The 22,011-nt window shown below is 51.6% G+C and overlaps 7 protein-coding genes across 7 annotated transcripts; 5 read left to right on the forward strand and 2 right to left on the reverse strand.

Annotated features, from left to right (window-relative positions):
* Nucleotides 1-2,198: 2,198 nt before the first annotated feature.
* Nucleotides 2,199-3,535, forward strand: T069G_10671 (alpha/beta hydrolase family domain-containing protein; the record flags this gene model as incomplete). Its single annotated transcript, XM_056177881.1, has 4 exons — nucleotides 2,199-2,401; nucleotides 2,469-3,190; nucleotides 3,260-3,289; nucleotides 3,369-3,535. The coding sequence occupies 4 exons, from the start codon at nucleotides 2,199-2,201 to the stop codon at nucleotides 3,533-3,535; spliced, it is 1,122 nt and encodes a 373-aa protein (XP_056024171.1).
* Nucleotides 3,536-5,030: 1,495 nt separating this feature from the next.
* Nucleotides 5,031-5,808, forward strand: T069G_10672 (CFEM domain-containing protein; the record flags this gene model as incomplete). The annotated part of the gene is made up of 2 exons (XM_056177882.1): nucleotides 5,031-5,105; nucleotides 5,284-5,808. 2 exons carry the CDS (start codon nucleotides 5,031-5,033, stop codon nucleotides 5,806-5,808), a joined length of 600 nt encoding a protein of 199 aa, XP_056024172.1.
* A 1,125-nt stretch (nucleotides 5,809-6,933) lies between these two features.
* Nucleotides 6,934-8,351, reverse strand: T069G_10673 (aminotransferase class-V domain-containing protein; the record flags this gene model as incomplete). The annotated part of the gene is made up of 3 exons (XM_056177883.1): nucleotides 6,934-6,992; nucleotides 7,049-8,219; nucleotides 8,295-8,351. The coding sequence occupies 3 exons, from the start codon at nucleotides 8,349-8,351 to the stop codon at nucleotides 6,934-6,936; spliced, it is 1,287 nt and encodes a 428-aa protein (XP_056024173.1).
* An 881-nt stretch (nucleotides 8,352-9,232) lies between these two features.
* On the forward strand, nucleotides 9,233-11,242 carry T069G_10674 (oxoglutarate and iron-dependent oxygenase degradation c-term domain-containing protein; the record flags this gene model as incomplete). The annotated part of the gene is made up of 2 exons (XM_056177884.1): nucleotides 9,233-9,296; nucleotides 9,369-11,242. 2 exons carry the CDS (start codon nucleotides 9,233-9,235, stop codon nucleotides 11,240-11,242), a joined length of 1,938 nt encoding a protein of 645 aa, XP_056024174.1.
* A 223-nt stretch (nucleotides 11,243-11,465) lies between these two features.
* T069G_10675 (uncharacterized protein) lies at nucleotides 11,466-12,674 on the reverse strand (the record flags this gene model as incomplete). Its single annotated transcript, XM_056177885.1, has 1 exon — nucleotides 11,466-12,674. One exon carries the CDS (start codon nucleotides 12,672-12,674, stop codon nucleotides 11,466-11,468), a length of 1,209 nt encoding a protein of 402 aa, XP_056024175.1.
* A 1,814-nt stretch (nucleotides 12,675-14,488) lies between these two features.
* On the forward strand, nucleotides 14,489-17,601 carry T069G_10676 (uncharacterized protein; the record flags this gene model as incomplete). Its single annotated transcript, XM_056177886.1, has 5 exons — nucleotides 14,489-14,792; nucleotides 14,984-15,633; nucleotides 15,709-16,123; nucleotides 16,337-16,997; nucleotides 17,049-17,601. The coding sequence occupies 5 exons, from the start codon at nucleotides 14,489-14,491 to the stop codon at nucleotides 17,599-17,601; spliced, it is 2,583 nt and encodes an 860-aa protein (XP_056024176.1).
* Nucleotides 17,602-19,675: 2,074 nt separating this feature from the next.
* T069G_10677 (major facilitator superfamily domain-containing protein) lies at nucleotides 19,676-21,821 on the forward strand (the record flags this gene model as incomplete). The annotated part of the gene is made up of 4 exons (XM_056177887.1): nucleotides 19,676-19,978; nucleotides 20,082-20,345; nucleotides 20,409-20,499; nucleotides 20,575-21,821. The coding sequence occupies 4 exons, from the start codon at nucleotides 19,676-19,678 to the stop codon at nucleotides 21,819-21,821; spliced, it is 1,905 nt and encodes a 634-aa protein (XP_056024177.1).
* Between the last annotated feature and the right edge of the window lie 190 nt (nucleotides 21,822-22,011).

Below are 22,011 nucleotides of genomic sequence, written 5' to 3' on the forward strand. Positions count from 1 at the left end.
TACCAGATAGGCAGAGGCCGTGTTGCACGTATCGATGACCTGCAGGGAGAGCGGCCACAATGCCTCAAAGAGTCTTACTGCGCTGCACTAAGACTGCGTGTCTTGGGGGATCAGTTGGCTGGCTGTGACCAGCAGTTATTATTGGGAATAGATGAAACAGCTGCTCCGAGGGTTCTCATTTGGAGAGCATTGTCTCAAATTCTACCCCAACGACCGTTGCCTGCCGGATGAAAGCCTCCGAAGCCCTCTCGCCTACTCGGATATCCCATTGCAAGCTATTGGCTCATGGCGGATGCAATCTCTTTCCTCCAAAGACTACAAAGACCACATCCGAAAGGGGCGATCAGTATCCCAATAGAGGTCTGAGACACGGCTGCTGTGTTTGCCACACATGTGAGGACCCCTCCACCCCCTGCTATTCAGGCAAGAGTTGCACATCGAGAGAAATTGATACTGGCATTAGCCGGCACTACGATATGAGATCTTGGTTCCGTGCCGCTGGGTCCATATCCATGTTTTGGGAACATGCGGTGTGATCCCCGGAAATATTGTCTTAGACACTGGTGGATTTTATACGTCAGCGCCGTGTCTCTAACAAAATGACCTTGTCCAGTCGTTTGACGTGGCGGCTATTGCATATCAAGAGACGCCTTTGAGCCATTGGACGAGCGGTGGCAGAGCGGATGAATGTCAGCAGAAGAATGATTGAATGAACGAACGAACGAACGAATTCAGGGGCCGTGCAGAACTGACGACACAAACAAAAGCTGAAAAGAAATTACAACATGGAAATCGGCGATCTCAGCGACTATCAATGCAGGAGGCTCGACTCAATACTGCACGCATCTTGTGTAACCTTGCTGCCCAACAGAGCTGGCTACAAGCGCCTCCCTGCATGCTGACTTGGAATATTTACTGCTAATGCCGAAATTGCATATCCCTTGATGGAATTATTTGCCTCCTACGGGTTACCGAGTGGACGTATGAGCGTCTGAATGGATCGCTTAGGTTGAACCACGACGCAAGGGACTGTTTTTCATGTCATGCACTGCAGCCAAGCGATCTACCAAGCGTTTATTCCCAAGTTTGATTCAGGCACTGCCCTGGCGAGCTAGTAGACGCCTGATATGTGAGGGACCAACATATTGCTATGAATATTGAACTAAAATATTACGCACCATTTGACGATGATCGAGGTGTGACAGAGACATCGGATGAGACTGTGTAAGCGCGTCCAGGAAGGTTTCCCTTGCTTAAGAGGTATGCGAGATGAGATTGATAGTAGACCAAGCTAAGAGATTACAGCCGGCTTAGGGGTAAGGTGGGCTTGTGTAACGCTTAATTGGCCACTTCCGTACCGTATGGATCTGTTTCCCTCCACCAATACGAGAAGAATCGTGATATTGTGTTGAAGGTGTTTTCTGACTTTTGTCCCTTTATCGAAGTCGAGAAGAGTCGAACAGAACAACACTTGCACGGGCACGCCCCAAAGAGAATTTCTCCCATTAGAACAGATTGGAAGAGGTTGGAAAGCTAGAAATTCTGGCGAAAGAGAGTGCTTTCTGTGGCTGCTCACATCATCATTCCTTAGCTTTTGGCCGTTGTCGTCAAGCTCGAGGATGGCCAAATGATGAGTAAACAATACGTGAGTCCTCCAAGAGCGCACCGAATAGATACAAATTTAGGAGAAGCAAAACATAAAGGTTTGTGACATTAGTTTGAATTTCTGTTGAAATAAAATAGAAATCTTTTCTCCCTTATTTGATGTCTTTTTAAATACACTAGCCAAAATCTTCCTATTATCTGCTACTTGAAGTGAGTGCAAGGCTTCAACATTCGCACTGTGTATCTGGTCAACTTCTTTATACATTTCACAGTGTGTACCAAGGCTGGCCCCACTCCGGCCAGCCTATTGACCGACTTCCTTTGTGTGGTTTCGTAACAATGAGGTACATACATGGCCTATACATGGTTTTTGGTCGAAGACCCAACCATAGAAGACTGCGATAATCCCACACCATCTCAAGGCTATCCAAGAGAGATTGCGACCGCTTGACGCTCACCAGCGATATTCGAACTGAGCAGCGGCTGTAGTCGTCAATTGAGTCCCCACGGATCATCCAAACCCCCGCATCTGCGAATGGCTGGACCTTGATCAACTCACATCACCTGCTGTGCTCCAGCAACACGGCGCCATCATGAGCGACCTCCAGCGAGCTTGGGCAAAATCCAAGCTTGGGCTTGCTCCCGAGCCCTTTGAGGAGCTGGACGAGGCTGAGGAAGACCAGGTGCCGGAGCTGCCAGAGGGACTGGACGACGACTCGTCCTCGGCCTCTTCGGTCTCCTCCACGGGAACGATTATCCCGACGCCGAGCCAGAAGCTCTTTGCTCGCCCCCAAGGGTAACTACACCTGTGCTGGACATGGCCAAGCACTTGATTTATGGGCTATCGGGCTGACGGTACGCAGCGTAGCGAGGGGCCGGACGCTGGAGCAGATTCCCTGGACAACCTACTTTGAACGAGAGCTGTTTCTCAAGTCGGATACAAACCCGGAGGTGACTTACCATGTATACCTCAACTCGCCAGTGGATAAGGGGCCATTGTACGTGATGCATCATGGTGCTGGATCTTCGGGGTTGTCTTTTGCTCTGGTAGGCTCTGAGATACGGAAACGACTGCCGAATGCTGGCATACTGGCAGTCGACTGCAGAGGCCACGGCTCTACTACTGCGCCTGATGGTGCGGCTCTGGATTTGAGACTTGATACGCTATCATCGGATCTGTTGGCCATGGTGGAGGCAACAAAAACACAAATGAGCTGGCCAGAGCTGCCCCCAATCGTCCTCGTGGGCCACTCATTGGGCGGCGCTGTTGTCACCGACCTGGCCATGTCTGGGAAACTAGGCACCTCCCTCCTAGCATATGCGGTCCTAGATGTCGTCGAGGGCTCTGCAATGGATGCACTCCAGAGCATGCAGACGTACCTGTCCACGCGACCAGGGGGGTTTGCAACTGTCGAGTCGGGCATTGACTGGCACATCAGGACTCGGACTATTAGAAACTCAGTTTCTGCTAGAGCCTCGGTGCCAGCCCTACTGGTCTGGGATGAGAGCAAAGATGTATCTCGCCCCTGGAGATGGAGGACAAATCTTGCGGCTACGCAGCCGTTTTGGGAAGATTGGTTCGTAGGTTTGAGCAAGAAGTTTTTGGGGGCTCGTGGTGGAAAGCTGTTGCTGCTTGCCGGCACGGATCGACTAGACACTGAGTTGACAATTGGGCAGATGCAAGGTATGTTTATATATGTTTTGGACTTATATACGAATACGGGAGTGAAGCTTCCTGCGGCTAATGCCTTGATACGAAATAGGAAAATATGCTCTCCAAGTATTCCCCGATGCTGGGCATTTCATTCACGAAGATAAACCAGAGCAGACAGCCATCTCTCTGGTCGACTTCTATCGGCGAAATGACAGGAGTGCGTTGGTCCTGCCACCAAAGGTCTCTGAGCTCCTGAGACAGGGCAAGAAAGTATAAGTCATCGACGAGACAGGTCAAGAGGAGAGGACTGTACGCTTGACGGTGGAGAAATTGCTTCTAGGCGTTTGAAAAGAATCAGCAACTGCATATACTTTGGTGCTCACGCCCCATTTAACGCCCCCATATAGAATGTTGACGATATCAAGGGAGCAACTGAACAGTCAGTGCCATGCTGCAATTACTCAATGTGGATTTAGAATAAGGTGGCTATGAATAATGGATGCTATTGTCATTATGCATTTCACGGAAGAATGAGCTGTTGAGCCATCATCATCATCACAATGCAGAGCATAACTGGATCTCAGTCTATTAGGCATGGCACTTTGATACTGCCGGGCATCACAATAGCTTCACCCTCAAGGCCCTGTCTCTGCTACGTCATCAAGTGAGCCGTGATGAATGGCAAAGAGGTCCAAGCGGAAGCAGAGTAACGTTGGATCCCTGCAGCCTCGCTGTTCCATTTACCCGTTTTTCGCCATGGGTATGGGCAATGGGTATCATCAGTCTCCCCACAGATCGGATACTCAGTCTTACAATGGATACTTTGCTGCACGGACGGAAATGGGTGGAGGCCAGATGCAATCATACATGGCATCCTTTCCACGTTGATCTACCGAATGTCGATATTCCTTGTCTCTTCTCGTATGATGGCCAATCTATTCCTTGTCTTTGGAGCTGTCTTTGCTGGCAGCTGCCTACGAGTACATGCACATACACGGTCCGAGAGGTACGGAATACAGGGTACTCCGTACCGAGTATCGAAAGCAACATACGGGACGATGACTGCATCTTTCCGGCCTGGCCTGTCTTACTATCCGAGGTCTGTCAGACTAGAGCTGAGGAATTGATGCCATGTACATGCAAACTAGCCAATTACTCCTAGTCTATCCTCGTATCAATTGCAAACTGTCAAAGTGCGAGTACGAGTAAGAACGCGCTGCTGGTGTGACGGACGAATAAAAAACAACATCACAGAAAACAGCCAGCACAGCCTTTCGGGTTAGCAGAAAAGTCCATGTCCGTCACACCAGAATGACCGATTGGCCGCATTGGCCGCAAGACCCCTGGCTTGTCTTTGTCGGGGGCCGCATTTTTCCCACGCGGTGCAAAAGTAATGGCTGGAAAGCCCCAATCAGTGGCTTCAGGGCACGTTCCGCCGTGGCTTTGGCACCATCGACTGCTAGCCAAGAGGCGGAAGCTCCCAAGCTTCAGGTGATTCGCGCGCTAAGAGGCCGCTAAAGGCTCCCTTCCCCAGATACGGAACATCGCTAGCACCCAAATGGGCTGCTAATGGTGTGTTGGGTGCAGCTCGAGGCCATTGGGGAATCCTCCTCCTCCCTTTTGCTTCTCCAACCCTTGAATCCTCTTCTTCTTTTTTTTTCTCTTGGCCCTTTCCCCTCATCCAAATTCACACCGGATTGTTGCTGCTTATCCCGAAAAGAACTTCACCCAACTCTCTTTTCACGTGTCAATCACCTGTCAATCGTTCAAGATGAAGGCTTCCGTCCTCTCGCTCGTCTTCTTGTCCGGCCTTGCCGCCGCCCAATCCGGGATCCCTACCTGCGCTGTAAGTAACAACAAAAATAACAATCATAAGAACAACTCCTTGCATCCATACATGAACATGTTCCATCGCCAGAGACTATCAAGGAAGAGGCTACTCTCAGCTTGATGGAGTCTGCACTTCCACCTCGTCCGTAACAACAACCACTGTAAGAAGAAACTGTACACTGACACCATCATAGACGGGCTGCGTGACCCAATTCACCACCGGCACTTCGATTGCTGGCTGCGGACAGCTCGACATTGCCTGTATCTGCAAGAACGCCGATTTCCTCAACGGCATCGCATGCTGCCTGGCCTCATCTTGCGACCAGGCCGCTCAGACCCAAGCCGTCAATTACGCCAAGCAGATCTGCTCTTCTGCCGGAGTCTCGACTCCCGATTCGGTTGTCTGCAACGAGAAGTCGTCCAGCAGCTCGACTGAGGCCTCCCACGAGTCTACCACTGCCAGCGAGTCCTCCTCCTCGACTGCCACGACTGGGTCCTCTGACTCGTCTACAACCGACTCTTCCGAGTCATCCACCACCGCCGAGTCTTCTACTTCTGGCCCCGCCACCACCAACTCCGCTTCCCGAACCACTGCCACTTCCGCAGCACAGCAGACAACTTCTGCGGCTTCCACTACAAGCTCTAACGTTGCTGCCCCTCTGGCATCGGCCGGCAGCTTCGTTGGTGCGGCCATTGCCGTGTTGGCCGCTGCCTTGTAAGCTGTCAATTGAGCCACTAAATCGAGCGGCGAGACTCTGGACGCCGTCTCGGATAATATCTTTGCTTTTAGTGGAGGATTACAGATGTAACAATACACGCTGAATGTGATGGGCTGTCTGATTAGGCGAGAATGCGTTGTCTAGCGAGCTGCCAATGCCGAGATACGATACGATAATACCTGGTACTACCTACCACTAATTGACTGACGTAATAAATTTGACCTAATGAAGAGCCCTTTCTTCCTCAGATGCTAATATCAATGTGATGTTTGTATGTAATATCTAATTTATAGACTATATAAACGGATGTTCTTTAGAATATCATTTACCTAGGTAGGTAAGCATGATGACGTTGGAGGCTTGGAGATGCATAAGTGAAGTCACATCGATAACACGCGAAAAAGCAGGTATAGAGATCTCATCTGAATTAATTAGTTTGATTAAAAGGAAGACTTGGCAAAATAGAAATAGAAAGTTGTAAGTCTAGAAAGCCTTCTAGCTATCCCAGTTCTATGTTTAGGTCTGCCACGCCAAAGTCTAAAAAGATCTTGGTCAGGGGGCGCGGATGTCATAACTTTAAAAAATCGCACATCAGCATCGAAAAGAGAGATTTACGCCAAGGAGCTAAGGGAAAGCAAATCGAATTGGTGGGGTTGTAGATGAGATCACTCGGCTTGTGCCGTTGGGTTGGCTTTTGGACCCTGAAAATGCATGTGAAGACTGGAGGAGACGGGAACGCCATGCAGTGGCTGCGATGCCAGATTGGGCGGGCCGCGGCTTTAGTTGGAATACAAGTCTGTCAAATTTGCGACCCTGTCCTGGTAATATCGATTCGATCGATTCGGATATGCTTTGATGGGTGGCTTGGACATCTCGCGGAATATCGTGTTCGTCTTCATTATTGGTGGTGCAGAAAAAGTGTATGATTCAAATCGTGGCTCAAGATATGGATGTTGCTGTAGAGCTTTGGGACATCATTGAAGTGCCACTCTAGAGTATAATTTACATTGTTTACTATGTGATAAACCTGCCGTCTGTTCATAGATCTTACTCTCATTTCGTCTAATGGATTTTATCCTCGAAATCGCAATCCTTTTCTTGGCCTCCTCATTATAGTTCAGCTCTCTAGCTCGAATTCCCAACAACCTCATCAAGTGCACGGACAAGCCCTTTCACCTCGTCGACTGCAATGACATGTTAGCCCGTCTTCTCCTTAACTCGCAACCGCATAGAGACTTACCTGTATTGTAATGCACCATGCTTACTCTCACAACGCCATCTTTGCCCAAACCCAGAGTCTCTCGAACAAGTCGGTCCGAGTAAAACGTCCCCCAACGGAAAGCATAAGTTGACTTGCTTTCCACTGCTTCCACAAGGTCTTTGGAATTCCACCCCTTGACAGAGAAACTAATAGTTGCTACTCTTTCCGAGACGTGCTCATTCGGGACGCCATAAATCGTAACGTTTGGTTTGTCGATGAGATAGCTTAGGAGCTCATACTGAAGGCTGGCCTCTTGAGCGATGATTTTGTCCCACTTGGAGTCTAGATACTCGACAACTTTTGGAATAGACTGGAGCAACTCATATGAGCCGGCAGCGAGACCGAGTTTGTCTTCTAGTGTGGCAGAGGGGTTGAAGAAATGGCCCAAGGACCTGAGATGAGTCTGCGCGCTCCAACTACCGTAAAGCATGGAGATGTGAGGCCCATAGACCTTGTACCAAGAAAAGCAGTAGAAGTCAACGCCAAAGGCCTTGACATCGATGGGCCGATGAGGAGCATATGCTACAGCATCAACACACAGAAGGGCACCGACGCTATGGGCCGCATCCGCCACGTCTCGCACATTAGTGATTGTGCCTAAGATATTGCTTGCATGTGTGCAAGTGACGAGTCTTGTCTTTGACGACAAAAGCCTAACCAAGTCTTTAACAAGAAGTTGAGGGTTCGGGCCGGGAGCTGGCTTCCACCACTTGAGCACGAGGTTCTGTCGCTCCGCTAGATCCACCCATGAGGCAATGTTGGCCTCATGGTCTATACGGGAGACGACAATCTCATCACCCGGGTTAAACTTGAGGGCATATGAAAGATTGCGGAGAAGTTGAGTGGTCGAAGCGCCAAAGACAATCTCATCGGGGTTGGCGTTGATGTACTTGGCAGCGGCCTCGTATCCAGCGCTATAAGCAGACGTTGATTTCTTGCCCACAGCGTAAGAGGCGCCGAGTTGCACGTTCGTAGAGCTTAGATAGTCTCTAATAGAATCAATCACAGTATCAAGAGTCTGACTGCCTCCGGCGTTGTCGAAGAAGACCTGCTCTTGCTGGAGGGCGGGGAAACGATCCCGGACTTCCTTCTGATGACTCTCAAAGGCCATGGCTTCGAGTTCGACAGGATGCTTATTTGGATAGAAAGTCTAAGGGAAGAGAATATGAAATATGAATTGATATACTAGAAATTATAAATAATTGCGTCAGAGGGTAAAATATACCAAGGAAAAGACCTTTTGTAGTTTTGTGCTGATGAGGGGCATAAGGAATTCGGTCATGATGAAACCGAGCGCCGATTCCCCAATCTGGCAAGTCCCCGCCAAAAGTTTCCAAATTGCTAGCCAAGGCCGTTTTATTAGTCAGGTCCTTTCCGAAGGCCGAAGCAAGGCGTTGCTCAACAATTGGCGGCATATGAGGGGTAATATGAGGATAAATGGAAGGGAAATGGCGAAATGGAACTCATTGATCAAAGACTGGGGATTGTTTGAAGAGGTGATGGTTAATTGCCCGATGTTTTGATTGTTTTGCAGCAAACTCGTGCCCTGTAGGGTATGTCATCCAAATAAGGGAAGCAACATTAATAGCAGCGAGCCCGGATTTTGAAAGAGGATATCATATGAACTAATACTGACGGCCCTGGAACTGTTCTATACAAGAATATAATCCTTTGAAAAGCAAAATGGGAAGAATTGTTGCTGTCTCATTGAAGATGTTAGTATGAGAGGAGGTTGTGCGAATGGCATTATAGTAAACTGCATGATGCACTGTCATCGTAACTACATGCATTAGCCAAATCATTTAGAGCAACTCATACAATTTTAAAAGATGAAACGATTTGACTATTCTTGATTCATTCTTGACCAATAATTACAACAAGGAATAGTCGTACCAATGCATTTTAATGCATCTCAACAATGATTGTACATAGCTGGTTTTCCACATTAGGAAATCAGCAACTTTAGCTTGGTGGGGAAACGCAAGTGGTGCCAGAACATGACGGCGGCAGAAAAAAAAAAGTTGGAGATGCGCAATCGGCTGATCTCGCAACTCGCCTCATGCCATTTCCCACCTCTTTGCGAAAATCTTTTCACCCAAATCTTTTCGCCATTGACACTGCCGCAGCCAATTGCGCAGAGTCAGCAAGACACAGCTCGCAACCATGAAGAGAAAGGCCGAAAGCCATGCTTCTGGCAAAAAAGCCGGCAGCAAGAAGCCCAAGACCAGTGAGCTCTCTTCTCTCTCTAGCTTCCCTCTCCTCGTCGTTCTTCTGCTGAATGTTAACCTGTGAGATGTAGCCATAAGCCCACAAGATGCAAAGAAGCGCTTTCGCAAGGGTCTTTTCGACGACTCCGTTCTAGAATCATACACGACTGAATACGCAGAGTCCTCGCCGTACAAACACGCCGTCATCCACGAGCTGGTCGATGACAAGCTGCTCCGGTCGGTTCGAAGCGAAATCCGCGACAATGTACAATTCACCCCCAAAGAGACGGATATCTACAAGATCCACCAGTCCGGCGATCTCGCCAACCTGGATGGCTTAGACGACGAGTCTCTGGCCAAGCTCCCCTCGCTGCTTTCTCTTCGCGATGCCATTTACTCCGAGACGTTCCGCAACTACGTCTCTGGCATCACGGGCTGCGGGCCTCTGAGCGGCAAGAAGACGGACATGGCCATCAACATCTACACTCCCGGTTGCTACCTGCTCTGCCATGACGATGTAATTGGCAGTAGGCGGGTCAGCTACATTCTCTACCTGACTGATCCCGACACTCCTTGGAAGCCCGAATGGGGCGGCGCATTGCGTCTGTTCCCGATCCAGGAGATCAAGAACAAAGATGGCGAGATTGCCAAGACGCCGCTCCCTGACGTGGTCAAGGTCATTCCTCCCGCCTGGAACCAGCTGAGCTTCTTCGCCGTCCAGCCTGGCGAGAGTTTCCACGACGTCGAAGAGGTGTACCACGCCGAGACAAAGGAGCAGCTGGAGAAGGAGGGTGGTCGCGTGCGCATGGCTATTAGCGGTTGGTTCCATATCCCTCAGATTGGAGAGGACGGATATATCGAGGGCGAGGAGGAGAGAAACGCAAAGAACAGCGGCCTCATGCAGCTCCAGGGCAATCCTGCTCAGTACGATGCGCCTCAGGCACAGCCTGTCAAGGTCGAGGATGCAAAGGGCAGCGAGGCCGAGTTTGAGGAAGCAGACCTGGAGTTTTTGCTGCAGTACATTGCGCCGACGTATCTGACGCCTGATACGCTGGAACAAGTCTCGGAGCACTTTGAGGAGAACTCGAGCATCACACTTGGAGACGTCTTGTCCAAGAAATTCTCCAAACGCTTGCAGGATTACATCCAAGCACAAGAAAGGGCCACTCTTCCCGAGGAAAGCTCAGCTATTGAAAAGTCCACTTCATGGAAAGTGTCAAAACCGCCCCACAAGCACAGATATCTCTACCAACAGCCCTCTGCGTCAAGCAAATCTCGCAAATCGGCGGAGGAATCCCCAATTTCAGAGCTGCTGGATAAACTCTTCCCAAGTCGTCAGTTCCGCAACTGGCTGCAAGTCGCAACAGGCTGCACCATTGAGAGCCACGACGTCATGGCCAGGCGATTCCGCCGTGGAATGGACTACACTCTTGCCACCGGCCACGAGGGCAAGCCTCGTCTGGAGCTCAACCTGGGCCTCACCCCAACTACCGGCTGGGGAGACGTCGCCGACGACGAAGAAGACGAAGAAGCCCAAGCTGAAGAGGAAGCCAAGACTAACGGAAAGAACAAGAAGAAGGGCAAGGGCAAGGCTAAGGCCGTGGAGGAGCCTGAAAAGGAGGTCGTCGAGGTTGGTGGTCATGAAGTGTACATGGCTGGTGACGACGACTCCAACGAGGATGCGGCAGTGTACAAGTCTAGCGGGGACGACGACAATATTCTGTTCTTCCAGGCTGCGGCATGGAACAAGATGACGCTCGTTCTGCGGGATAGTGGTGCGCTCAAGTTTGTAAAGTATGTGAGCAAGAAGGCCAATGGCGACAGGTGGGATATCTCGGGTGTATTTGAAGTAGAAGAGCGAGAGGACGACGACGAGGATGAAGATGATGAGGAAGAGGAAGAGGATGAAGAAGATGACGAGGACGAGGATGAAGACGAAGAGGTGTTTGAAGGGTTCTCGGATTAGAAAGCGCGTGCAAAATTTTGACAAGTTAAGGATTTATGAAGCATCTATGCATACTATAGAATTTGTATTTTACATTTGGTTGGTTTTCATAAGCCTCTGTATCAAGGCTGGGTATCTAAATATCTCATGTCGTTGTTCTCCGTAAATTGCGCCTTATCCATGACCGTGATAGTAATAATACAAGAAACTCTCTCTCTTTCCAAATAGGCCCTTCCTTTCAATCTCAAGTCGGCGTCAAAGTCTCTGCAAATATATCTGATAATTCTGACCGCAAGATTTCTGTGATGCCTTGAGCTTCCTCGCTTCTCCCAGATTGCTTCAGATGATTCACCGTATCATGGCCCAGAAACGCGATCCACGGTATTGTGCCCATGCCTGTAAACTTGGCAAGGTTCAATTTCTCAGGACCCAGCGCCTGCACCAACTTTCGCAATCTCTTCTTGTCATTGAAGAACTGCAGGGCGGGAACGTGGTCGGGATGTGTTGGGTGATACAAATGCAGATGCGCTGTTTCTACCGGGAACGCTCGCGGGAGCCGTTCGGCTGTGGCCATGTGTGCTTCGAAAAGTTTCTCTGTTGGCATTGCTCTGCTGTATGCCTCTACAGTAGATAGCCAAGACACGGATCTCCATGGCTGAACAAGTAGTTTGGGGAGTGAAGGATTATGCTCAAAGAGCCGCTCTGCCTCAAGGATTGCCTGAATGGCCGCATCGAGGTTTCCGTAGTGGGACTGGCTCTTGATGCGGACAATCTGCGATAACAAAGAAGACGCACGAGCAATACGCTGCTCTTCGGTGACGTCTGCGGACTCGTTCATGGTGCGTATGATCCATTCCCAGGCCACTCCCTCCATGTTCTCAGCGACCAAGAATGGAACCAGTGCTCGAATAAAGGCCGGCTTGTCCAAGAACTGGAGGTCGCCTTCCGCCCCGGATGATCGAAGCCACCGAACAACTCGGAGAGCCGTGTCCGAGGATGATGCGGTAGGGGAGTTTGCCTCCGCAGCAGCCTCCATCTGATGCCCCTTGGCCACCAAGCAGCCCGTGGCCGCCTTGAGCGTCATCATGCCCCTTGACACGGCATGGTCAAACACATCCATAGGGTCGCGATCCGACACCCACATCGCCTTCGGCAAGTGGGCGGCGTTTTGTTTGTTGCTGCTGTTGTCGTAGCTGAACAAAGGATTGGAGAGAATGGACTTTAGATGCAGAGTTGCGGCAGACCGGCGAGTCTGGAGTTCGGCATCACCGGCCTTGGCGGGCGCCGCGGCGCTGTCCGAGGACGAGCGGCCGTATTCGCGGTCTAGTTGACTTCGAAAGGACGCCTTGAGGCCATCGAGCAGCTTCTGCGACTGCTGCTTGGAGATGGGCAGGGGTTCGTGATAGCCGGCGAAAAGCTTCCGGAGAGACTGCGCAGACTTGGTGGAGAACATGATGGGATTTTGATCAGGGCGATTATTCCTTGGAAAATTAATTCAAATCGACCAAGTAGATTCGTACAAGTAGTATCCGTAAGCACTGCCCAGAAGGCAGGCTGAGCAAGGGAGACAAGCTGTGCGGTGCAGCTGCAGGGAGGCTTCACTTGTCTCGAATTCGAGGCTGTTCCAATGAATCAAGCGATATGGATATCAAAAGGCAAGGCAAGGCTACATTAGCCTCACCATGACATACGGCCGAGTCATGTGATACATGGGCTGAGACTGGCCCCCAATCGAGAGCTGCGGTGGAGCGTTTGTTCGCTAACTTGCAGTCTAAGGGCTGCTGGAAGGTACTTGTACCCGTACAGCGACTTGCCACGTCTTGATGCTGGGGCCGTGGCTCGGTGCAAAGAGATCCAATGCGCTGGCGAGCATGTACCGGTACAGACACGGTGGCTCTTTGTCAGGCTGGACATGCGTAAAGTCGAGTTCCAAGTTCCATTCAATAGGTGACCGAAATATGCAGATGATTGGAAGCATTGACGGCTACCTGAGTAGAGGCAGTACCTGTACTCGTACACAAGATACTGCAGACCCAGACTCTCTTACAGTAGCACCTGTTAGTACAGGTAAGGGTATCTCCTAGTGCAACTAACCGGTCCCTTAGTAATACTGGGTCATGGCGAGGCTGGATGAAAAGGGAAAGACAAGGCGTGCGAAGCATATGGCTGTCTCTTGCGGCTGGGCCAATTGCAGAGCCTCAGACTCATTGCCGGCAGGCCATGCAAACATTGTCTAGGTCTCACCTGTGCCCTGCCTCGCTATTCCAAGACACAATGGGCTCGCAACGGCCCAACTCGATCGAAGCTTGGGAGTGGAGGGCTGCCGAGCACAGTGTCGCCCGCACGGCTTGACAGGACTAGCCGCAAAGTTTAAGTGTGCGGGCGTCAGCTGCATCTTACGAGTCCCTGTGGGAAGCAGCACTGTGCAGATTCACTCGGCACAAGGTGCCTGTGCCAGTCCGGGTGCCCTTGCGCACGATCTGCGATTTCCAGCTCCAAGTACACAGTGCTGTCAGACAGTGCGAGAGGGAGAGACAGACGGCAAGCCTCCATTGCCCCAGACTATTGGAAGTGTCTTTGTCAGTTTGAGTTGACGTGACCATCAGCGTCAATTCATGCGATAGAGGCCGAAAAATAGGTGCACATCAAATTATTCATATCATTAGGTGATCAATCACGTCAGTCAATTTGTATCTGTACATGTTACTGCATCCCGCCAAGATGATTCGACTAAGCCGTGCACGCAGCCTCGTGCTGGCCGGTGGGCGGCGGGCGACGGATCAGGCAGCGGCCAGAGCCTGCTCCTAGCCCTATCCGAGCGCTGAACAGCTCGCCTACCGCCCAACCTGCCCCTCCTTTGGGGCTCCTTTGGGGGGCGCCTTGGGCGGCTTTGACGCTGGATCTGGCACTGTGTAGCACCGAAACAGGTACCTGCTGCTGGGCTTTCAACGCGGTCAAGGGGGGCGTCACCAGGCGCTCAAGCCAAAAAACCTTCGTGACCAGCCTTTCGTCTGCTTCCGGGCAAAACCTCGTGCCCTCCACCTTTTGACCTCCCTTTGCCACAACACCACGCACCCTCAGCATCTACGGCTCTCTCCTGAGTACGCTCGGCTCTGTTCTCTTCGTTGTTGTTTTTTTCTCCTTCTCTCCATCTTTTCTTCTCTCATCTCTCTGCTCGTTGCACCGCTCTGCAGAGGCCATCTGACGGGCCACTGCACAATTGCCACTTCCTTCCCATCTCCACATACCACACCTAATCAGCTTCCCATGTCTGAGGTCATCTCACGGCCATCTGCCTCACGCGGCAGAGGCTCCGGTCGAGGCGGCAGAGGGGGTTTCGCCGGTCGAGGCGGCCGCAGGGCCAATGGCGATAAGTTGGATCACAAGACCGCCGACGACAACTTGGGCACCTTTGAGGATGAGGGGGAGTTTGCCGAGCTTCGACAGCAGTATGGCGGCAAGACCTCTGTGATCCGCGAAATGTTCCCCGACTGGTCTGAGGCCGATATCCTCTATGCTCTCAAGGAGACAAACGGCGATGAGACTGAGGCTGTGACACGAATGGCTGATGGTACGTTTTGGGAGTCAAATTTTGCTGCTTGCTTCCCCCCCAAAGATGTTTCCTTTTCCCTTTGCTGCCTGCAAAACAGAAAGCTCGCATACGGCAGCTCAATCCCAGAGCAGCAGCCGATTTCACACGCTCGTAGCGGCTCAATTCCATGTTCAATTGCTAATGCCGATTTTTTCTTCTTCTCTTTATAGGCACCATCTCCCAGTGGGGCGAAGTCTCCAAGACGAAGAAGACCGCTCGCACCAAGGCCAAGGACACATCCTCCGCACCCGTCAACACTGACTTGTCAGCCGGCGCTCGAACTGCTCGTGGTGGACGTAATGCTTCCGACGCAACTCGTGGCCGAGGCAGAGCTACCGACAGGGGTGGCCGTGGCGGACGTGCTCGATCGACTCATCCCACCAACGGATCTCGAACCAAGGAAAACCAGCAGCTGTCTGTGCCTACCGAAGAATCCCCCGCATACAAAGACGACGCGGCCAACGGCCTCGAAGAGAAGCCCGTATCTGTTGAAAAGGCCATCCCCGCCGAGCCCGTGAAGCCCGTTGCTCCCCAAGTCAAGACCTGGGCTAGCATGCTCCGGCAGTCGACAGCTCCCAAGGTTGTGCCGGCACTTCCAAAGGAAATCCCTGCCCCCAAGCCCGCCGAACCCGTAGAACCCGAACCCGTCCCCGAAACCGCCCCTGTTGAACCTGAACCTGCCAAGCCCGAGCCCGAAGCGGAACTCGAGGCCACTCCCGTTGTTGAGCAGGCCACTCCTGTTGTCCCCGTCGCCGTCGCCGAACCCGTTGCCGAGATACAGCCCTCTCAAGATGAGCTCACCGAAACCAATCTCGAACAGGTTGTTGATGTCTCTCAGCCACCCGCGACAGACACTGCTGCAAGCACTGCTGCTGACTCTTGGGACCCCCGACAGAGCCCTCCTAGCGCCAATGCCACTCCTCTTTCAGCCGCTCAGCAACAACACCAAGCTCAGAGAACCGCCACCAGCGGTTATGCTGCTACTGCCTTGAAGGCTACTACTGAGAAGGCTGCCCCCCGTACTCCCAGCTTCCAGCGACGAGTTCTCGACCAAGAAGAGGCTGTCCGCATGCCGGGCAACCGTGAAGTGGATCGCGCTGCCGTGCAGTTCGGTGCCTTTAACCTCGAAGACGACGAAGATATCGATGGCGAGCGTGAGGAGGCAGAGACTCGAGCTCAACCCCCCGCCGACTCGCCCGTTGCCGTTCCTAGAACCTCTCTTCCTCCGGCTTCTTCTCAGCCTGTTGCTGTACCGGAAACCTATGCTCCTAAACCCACGACTGCTCCCCCCCCTGGAATGACACCTAATGGTATGCAAATCTCTCCCCCCTTTCTGTTTGAGTTGAACTTTTCTTTTCCCTCTCTTGTTCTGTTTCCTTTATATGAACCTTGTGTCCTTTGATCCTAATCATCCACGTAGCCGCTGTCGCTACCTCAGTTCAAGCACCTATCCCCTCCCAGCGTATGTTTCAATTGAAGTTCAAAGGTGGTTGCGAGTATTTACTAACAGTTTTCTCTTTCAGCTGCTCAACAGCCTATCCCTAACGCTCAACAATTTGGTCGATACGGTCAGGCCGGTCCTCAGGACATCTCGGCAGCTCAGCAGAAGCCGCTGGATCCTTTCAACCAGGGCGCCCCCGCATCTCAACCGCCGTTCGATAACTTCGCGGCTCAAACTTCTCAGCCTCCCGCACAGCAGCCCGGTGCAGCCTTCTCCTCGGCACCTAGCGACTACTCAGCCTACTACACCGCAAACCCTCAGGACCGAAACCCATACGCCTTTTACGGCCAGCACTTTGGCCAGCAGGGAGCACACGCTCAACCGGAGGGTGTTTCCTCGCAACAGCGGCCCTTTGGAGGCTACAACGCCTCTCAAACTGATAACCTGAGCCAGTACCCGCAGAGCGCTACTGGCCACAACCAGCCAAGATTTGGCGGCAGCAACGAGAACCAGAACAGCGGCCACTCCACTCCCAACCCCGTCACGCAGGCTCAGCAGCAGCAGCCACAGCAACAGGGAGGCCCTGGTTCTCAGCCTCAGGCTCACGGGCAATACCCCGGATATAGCCACCCATACTACAGCAACCCCTACTACCACCAATATTACTCTGCTGGATACGGCCAAGGAGGATTCGGTCCGTATGGCAAGGGTGGCATGTATGGACAGCCTTATGCCAATGCTCCGTATGACCATACCTCTTCCCCCGGAACATTTGGCCCCTCGTCCCTCCACAGAGAGAGCCCTCTTGGCTCCGGCCTTGGCGATTACGGCCGCGCTGGCTCTGGCCAGGCAGCCAGCCAGCCTGGCCTGGGAGGAAGCAGCTTCGGCAGCACCCACGACAGCTTCTCTCGCGGCGCCTCATCCTTCCAGTCCCAAGGACAGTCCTTCAGCAGCCAGACACAGCCAAGCAGCGGATCTTCGGCCGATGAGCTGAAGCCGTTTGGCGAGGCCAAGACTTCCTCTGGCCCCTCGCCCTCTCTTCCTCGGCCTGGCTCTGCCACGAACACGGCACCCGGTGGACAAAGCGGCAGCCTCCCGCCTCCCCAGACATCCCAGATGGGCGGTGCCTATGGTGGCTACCCGAGCCACCTCCAAGGCCACGGCCTTCATGGTAGCGGCGCATACGGCATGGGCGCCGGTGCCGGTGGCAACCAGCACAGCACCCCCTATGGCTCTTACGGCCAGGGCGGATTCGGCAGCGGAGGCTACTACAGCACCGGACAGCAGCAACAGCAGCAAGGCCAACAGCAGCAGCAACGCGGCGGCTGGGGCGGAAACTACCATTAGTGGGGTAGATGCCGTGAAGGGAAACGACGAGGGCGATATCGCCGCGAGCGGGATGGGATCGCGCTCGTCATGAATCCAAGATTCGCAAAGGGGATGTGAATTTCCCCCACCCCCATCATTTTTCTTATTTTTTACTCTTTTTTTTTTTTTACTTACCCTTGTTCTTTATTACAAATGGACTTGTGTATGTGCGCGTGCCACTACACTAAACGCCTTATGAGAGGTTGATTTCGAGGTACGGGAGAGGGAACAGGGCAGCACCTACATGTGTGCCCCTCATGCAACTAAGGATCGGGAATGGAGGCGGAGAGAAAGAAAGGAAGTCTTGCTCAAGTCTCTTACTCGTTGATGCAAACGTGTACGATTGTTTCTTTTAATTTCATTTTTTCGAGAATCACCTAGAAGAAAGCAGGGTGGGCGGCTTGGGCAAAATGGAAAGAAAGGGCTACGAGGATGGATGGGGAGCACGGATTTGTTTGATTGTCGTTCCCGCTCATTTGTTCCCCCTTGGGGGCACTCTCGAGGGCAACCGAAAAAAATTGACTGGTTTTGTTGTGATTTGACGCATGGGTCTCATTCACTTTTTTTTTGGGAGGGCCTTTTTTCTTTTTTTTCCCGCCTGGGTATATTAAGTCGGCGGTGGTTTTACGGATAGGGCAGGTCATTGAAGAAGCAAATCACCATGGGAGGGGATTGAGATGCTTAAGTGGACACGGCGAATAGGCAGTCAACAAAAAAATGCAAACGTTTGATGAGTGCACGAACAAGACTGGTTTTTGATGTTTGATGCGTTCCAATGGCAATCAGCCATGTGTTTTTTGTGATGTTTTTGTTTTGTCTTGATTTTGCCGTAGACCGCTGTCATTGTGCAGACTTGCTGGACGAGATATGGCGGTAGATGAGAGCGACAATCCGCGATTTTGGTATGGAGACGGGCAGGAGAATACGGCCGAGGTGGATGGATTGATGCAGTGCCCAGTTGGTTGCGCGCGTATTGAAGGCCCGATGACTCTTGGGGATCAAGACAAAATAAGGACAGCTTAAACATTGAGTTGCATTGCTAGCTTGCTAGCTTCATCTTGAGAGAGAGCCGACGGCTAGATGTATGTATGTCGATGCAGGGAAGTGTAAGTTATTGAAGCTGATGAGCGTAACTACTAAGACGCCGGCAGAGGCTTACTACTAACTTGGGAATAATGCCGATCCAGTAAGAGACTGACCATCCATCTGCCGATTCTAGCAGTTAACCTTACGAGTGTAAGATGGGGCAGCAAGGTATCCTTTTAGTGCACCCTTGTATGAATTCTTTTTATCTTACCAGCATGAAAAGTCGGGGAAGCTGGAGCCCGTGTGTATCTGTATAAAGTCCTATTTATTTGCCGTCCACGGGTGTTTTCCCAAGGTTTTGGATGGCCGGGAGCCGGGTGTGTGTGCCTTGCGGGCCTTGGGCTTGGCTTGTGGAGAGGAGATGATAGATGGGGGTTTACAGCAAGCAATACTCCGTACGGCATATCACAACGCTTGGCCCGGTCCGAGATTGTGGAATATTACTAGGATTTTTTATTCACGTATGCAGAAAGGTTGTAGTGACAAGGTTATCTTTTTTTGTCTTGGTCCTGGGGAGTTGATGTCATATGATGTAGGAATGATATATGAACGGTGTCCTTTCTCCTTTTTTTGTTCCCCGTTTGAACCTTGGATTGGCGTTTGCATTTTTGGTGCAGCACGCAATACGCTTGGGATACTTCTTATGGGGCAGTTTGCACTTGATCCTGCCAAGAATTTTTTCCCTCCTCTGTTGGGCTTATCATGAGGCAAGAGAGAAGAAGATAAGCTGGATTGTCTTTCGTGATTGAGATTCAATCTTTTATTTTTCTCTTATCTACGTCTTGGTTCTTCCTGTTTTGTTCAATTGACAGCCGCCCACCGGGGGTAACACCCAAATCGGCACCGGTTCTTTAAATCTTTTTTATCTTGTTTTTTTAGGGGCTCCGGTTCCGCTCCGCTCCCGCGCCGACGGCAGGAACGACGCAGTTCTCGGTGACACATGGCGGCTCTTGCCAAAGAATTGGGAATGAAGGCGGGGGTGGAAAAGGACGAAGATGCAGAAGTGAAATCTTCGTCTTCAATTACAATTCGATCAATCGGTGATGGCGATGATGGCGGGGATATTGAGGACGACAAACAGGCGGCAGTTGCGACGAGTCGGCGAGTATCTTCGAGTTTGAGCAGAGAAGGAGAAGATGGACGAGATGGACGAGATGAAGATGGAGATGGAGATGAGCCGAAGAATGATGCTGATCATCATGTTTTGACGCTATCGCGGGCACGATGCATTGCGCTGGTGGCCACCGTCACGGGCGCTGCGTTTCTCAATGTAAGTGAAATGGATGAAGCCTGCGCTGATGAGAAACTCTATACTCCGCCAACTCTTCCATCACAACTCTATCAACTATCAATGACTGACCAAATCATCATAGACCCTCTCCCTTCAGAGCGTCGTCATTATCCTCCCCACCATCGGTCGCCATCTTTCCATCCCCGAGAGTCGACAGCAATGGATTGTCTCCTCCTACTCACTCACCTTTGGCTGCTTCTTGTTGTTCTGGGGCCGCGTCGCCGACTTGTATGGCAAACGCCTCATCTTTGTGCTGGGTTCCATCTGGGTGACGGCCGTCATGGCTGCGAATCCGTTTGTACCTAATGAGATTGGGTTCAACTTATTCCGAGGGCTTCATGGCTTGGTAAGGTTTCCCCGTATTTCTTATTGTACTTTGATCATAGCTAATCATCTCCTGTGACTCAAGGGGGCTGCTGCGAATGTGCCCACCGCGATTGGCATCTTGGGCGTCACGTTTCCCCCTGGCAAGGCAAAAAACTATGCTTTTGTTGCATACGGTATGACTACCTTATCACTATTTCTTTGTAGTATGCTTGTATGAACTGAACTGACCTTCTTCATCCATCTCTCAGGTGCCGGTGCCCCTCTCGGAAGTGTCTTTGGAAACATACTTTCCGGCTTCATCGCCGAGTACTCTGACTGGAAATGGGTCTTCGGCGCTCTCGCCATCATGGGCGCCGTCGTTTCCATCTGTGGCATCCTTTTCGTACCTGCTCCTCCACCGTCAGCATCCAATTCGAACAGAAAAGGCCCGGCTTCAATTGACTGGATCGGTGCTACGCTCGTTACTGTTGGCCTCCTTGCTCTCATGTTTGCTCTTACCGAGGGCAACGTTGTAGGGTGGAATACTCCCTGGGTCCCCGTCCTCATCGTCGTTTCTGTACTCATCATCGCTGCCTTTGCCGTCTGGCAGTGGTATTTGGAACGCAGATTAACGTCCGCTGTTCAAGCCGAATTGGATGCTAGTATTGTCGAACAAGGAGATACCGTCTCGTCACCATCGGATTCCCGCCGCCCTTTGCCACCAGCCTCGTCCCTCACTCCGCCGCTCATCAAAATCTCCATATTCCGCAACCTCCAATTCAGCGCTGTAATGGTCATCATGTGCGTCTTTTTCGCCTCCTTCAACAACTATCTCATCTACGCCACCTACTACTTTCAAGAATTCCAGGGTCTGTCGCCCCTACAGACTATGCTGCGGTTTATCCCAACAGGCGTGGGCGGTGCTACCGTTGCCATCATCGTTTCTCAGATCCTCGACCGCGTGCCCACGGTCTTCATCCTCATAACCGGCAACCTCTCGGTCTCAATTGCATGTCTCCTGTATGCTGTGCCTATCCCCCCAACGACTTCGTACTTCGCTTGGGGCCTTCCTGCTATGGTCCTCTCCGTCGTTGGTGCAGACACTACGTGGCCATGTCTCACTCTCTTCACCTCGCGCGCTCTCCCGAGAGAACATCAAGCCGTTGGTGGTGCGCTCATCAACGCCGTTGGTCAATTCGGTCGATCCATCGGCCTCGCCCTCAGCACGGCAACTCAAACTGCCGTCATGGCCAACGCCCGTGGCGTTCCCGTAAAGGATGTCGGAAGCATAAAGGCGTGGGAACCGGAATCGCTCAAAGGTTTGCGTGCGGCTTCGTGGATGAATTTCGCCTTGGGAGTCGCGTCTCTGGTCGTCGTCTTGATAGCCTTTCCAACGCTGGAGATTGTGGGCAAGGCAGAGTCCACACCAACCAAGAAGCAGAGCGAAGGAGTTATTCGCAATACGAGGAGCGAAAAGCAGGAGGAAGCAGGAGACTCTGAACGTAACAGAGCATGAGTCCCTTTTGATTACAGATTCCTTTATTTTCTCTCTCTAACTATTTTTTCTCATTTTGCATATTAGAATGACGAGTTAGAGCATTTAGAGCATCACGATGAGACATGAGATATTTCCTCATTGGAGTAAACAGAAGCAGTTACGATTAACATGACTTTGTATATATGAAAAAAAATAAGAAATTCTTTAA

This window comes from Trichoderma breve (genome assembly GCF_028502605.1).
Source record: "Trichoderma breve strain T069 chromosome 7 map unlocalized scaffold00007, whole genome shotgun sequence".
NCBI classification, from domain to species: domain Eukaryota; kingdom Fungi; phylum Ascomycota; class Sordariomycetes; order Hypocreales; family Hypocreaceae; genus Trichoderma; species Trichoderma breve.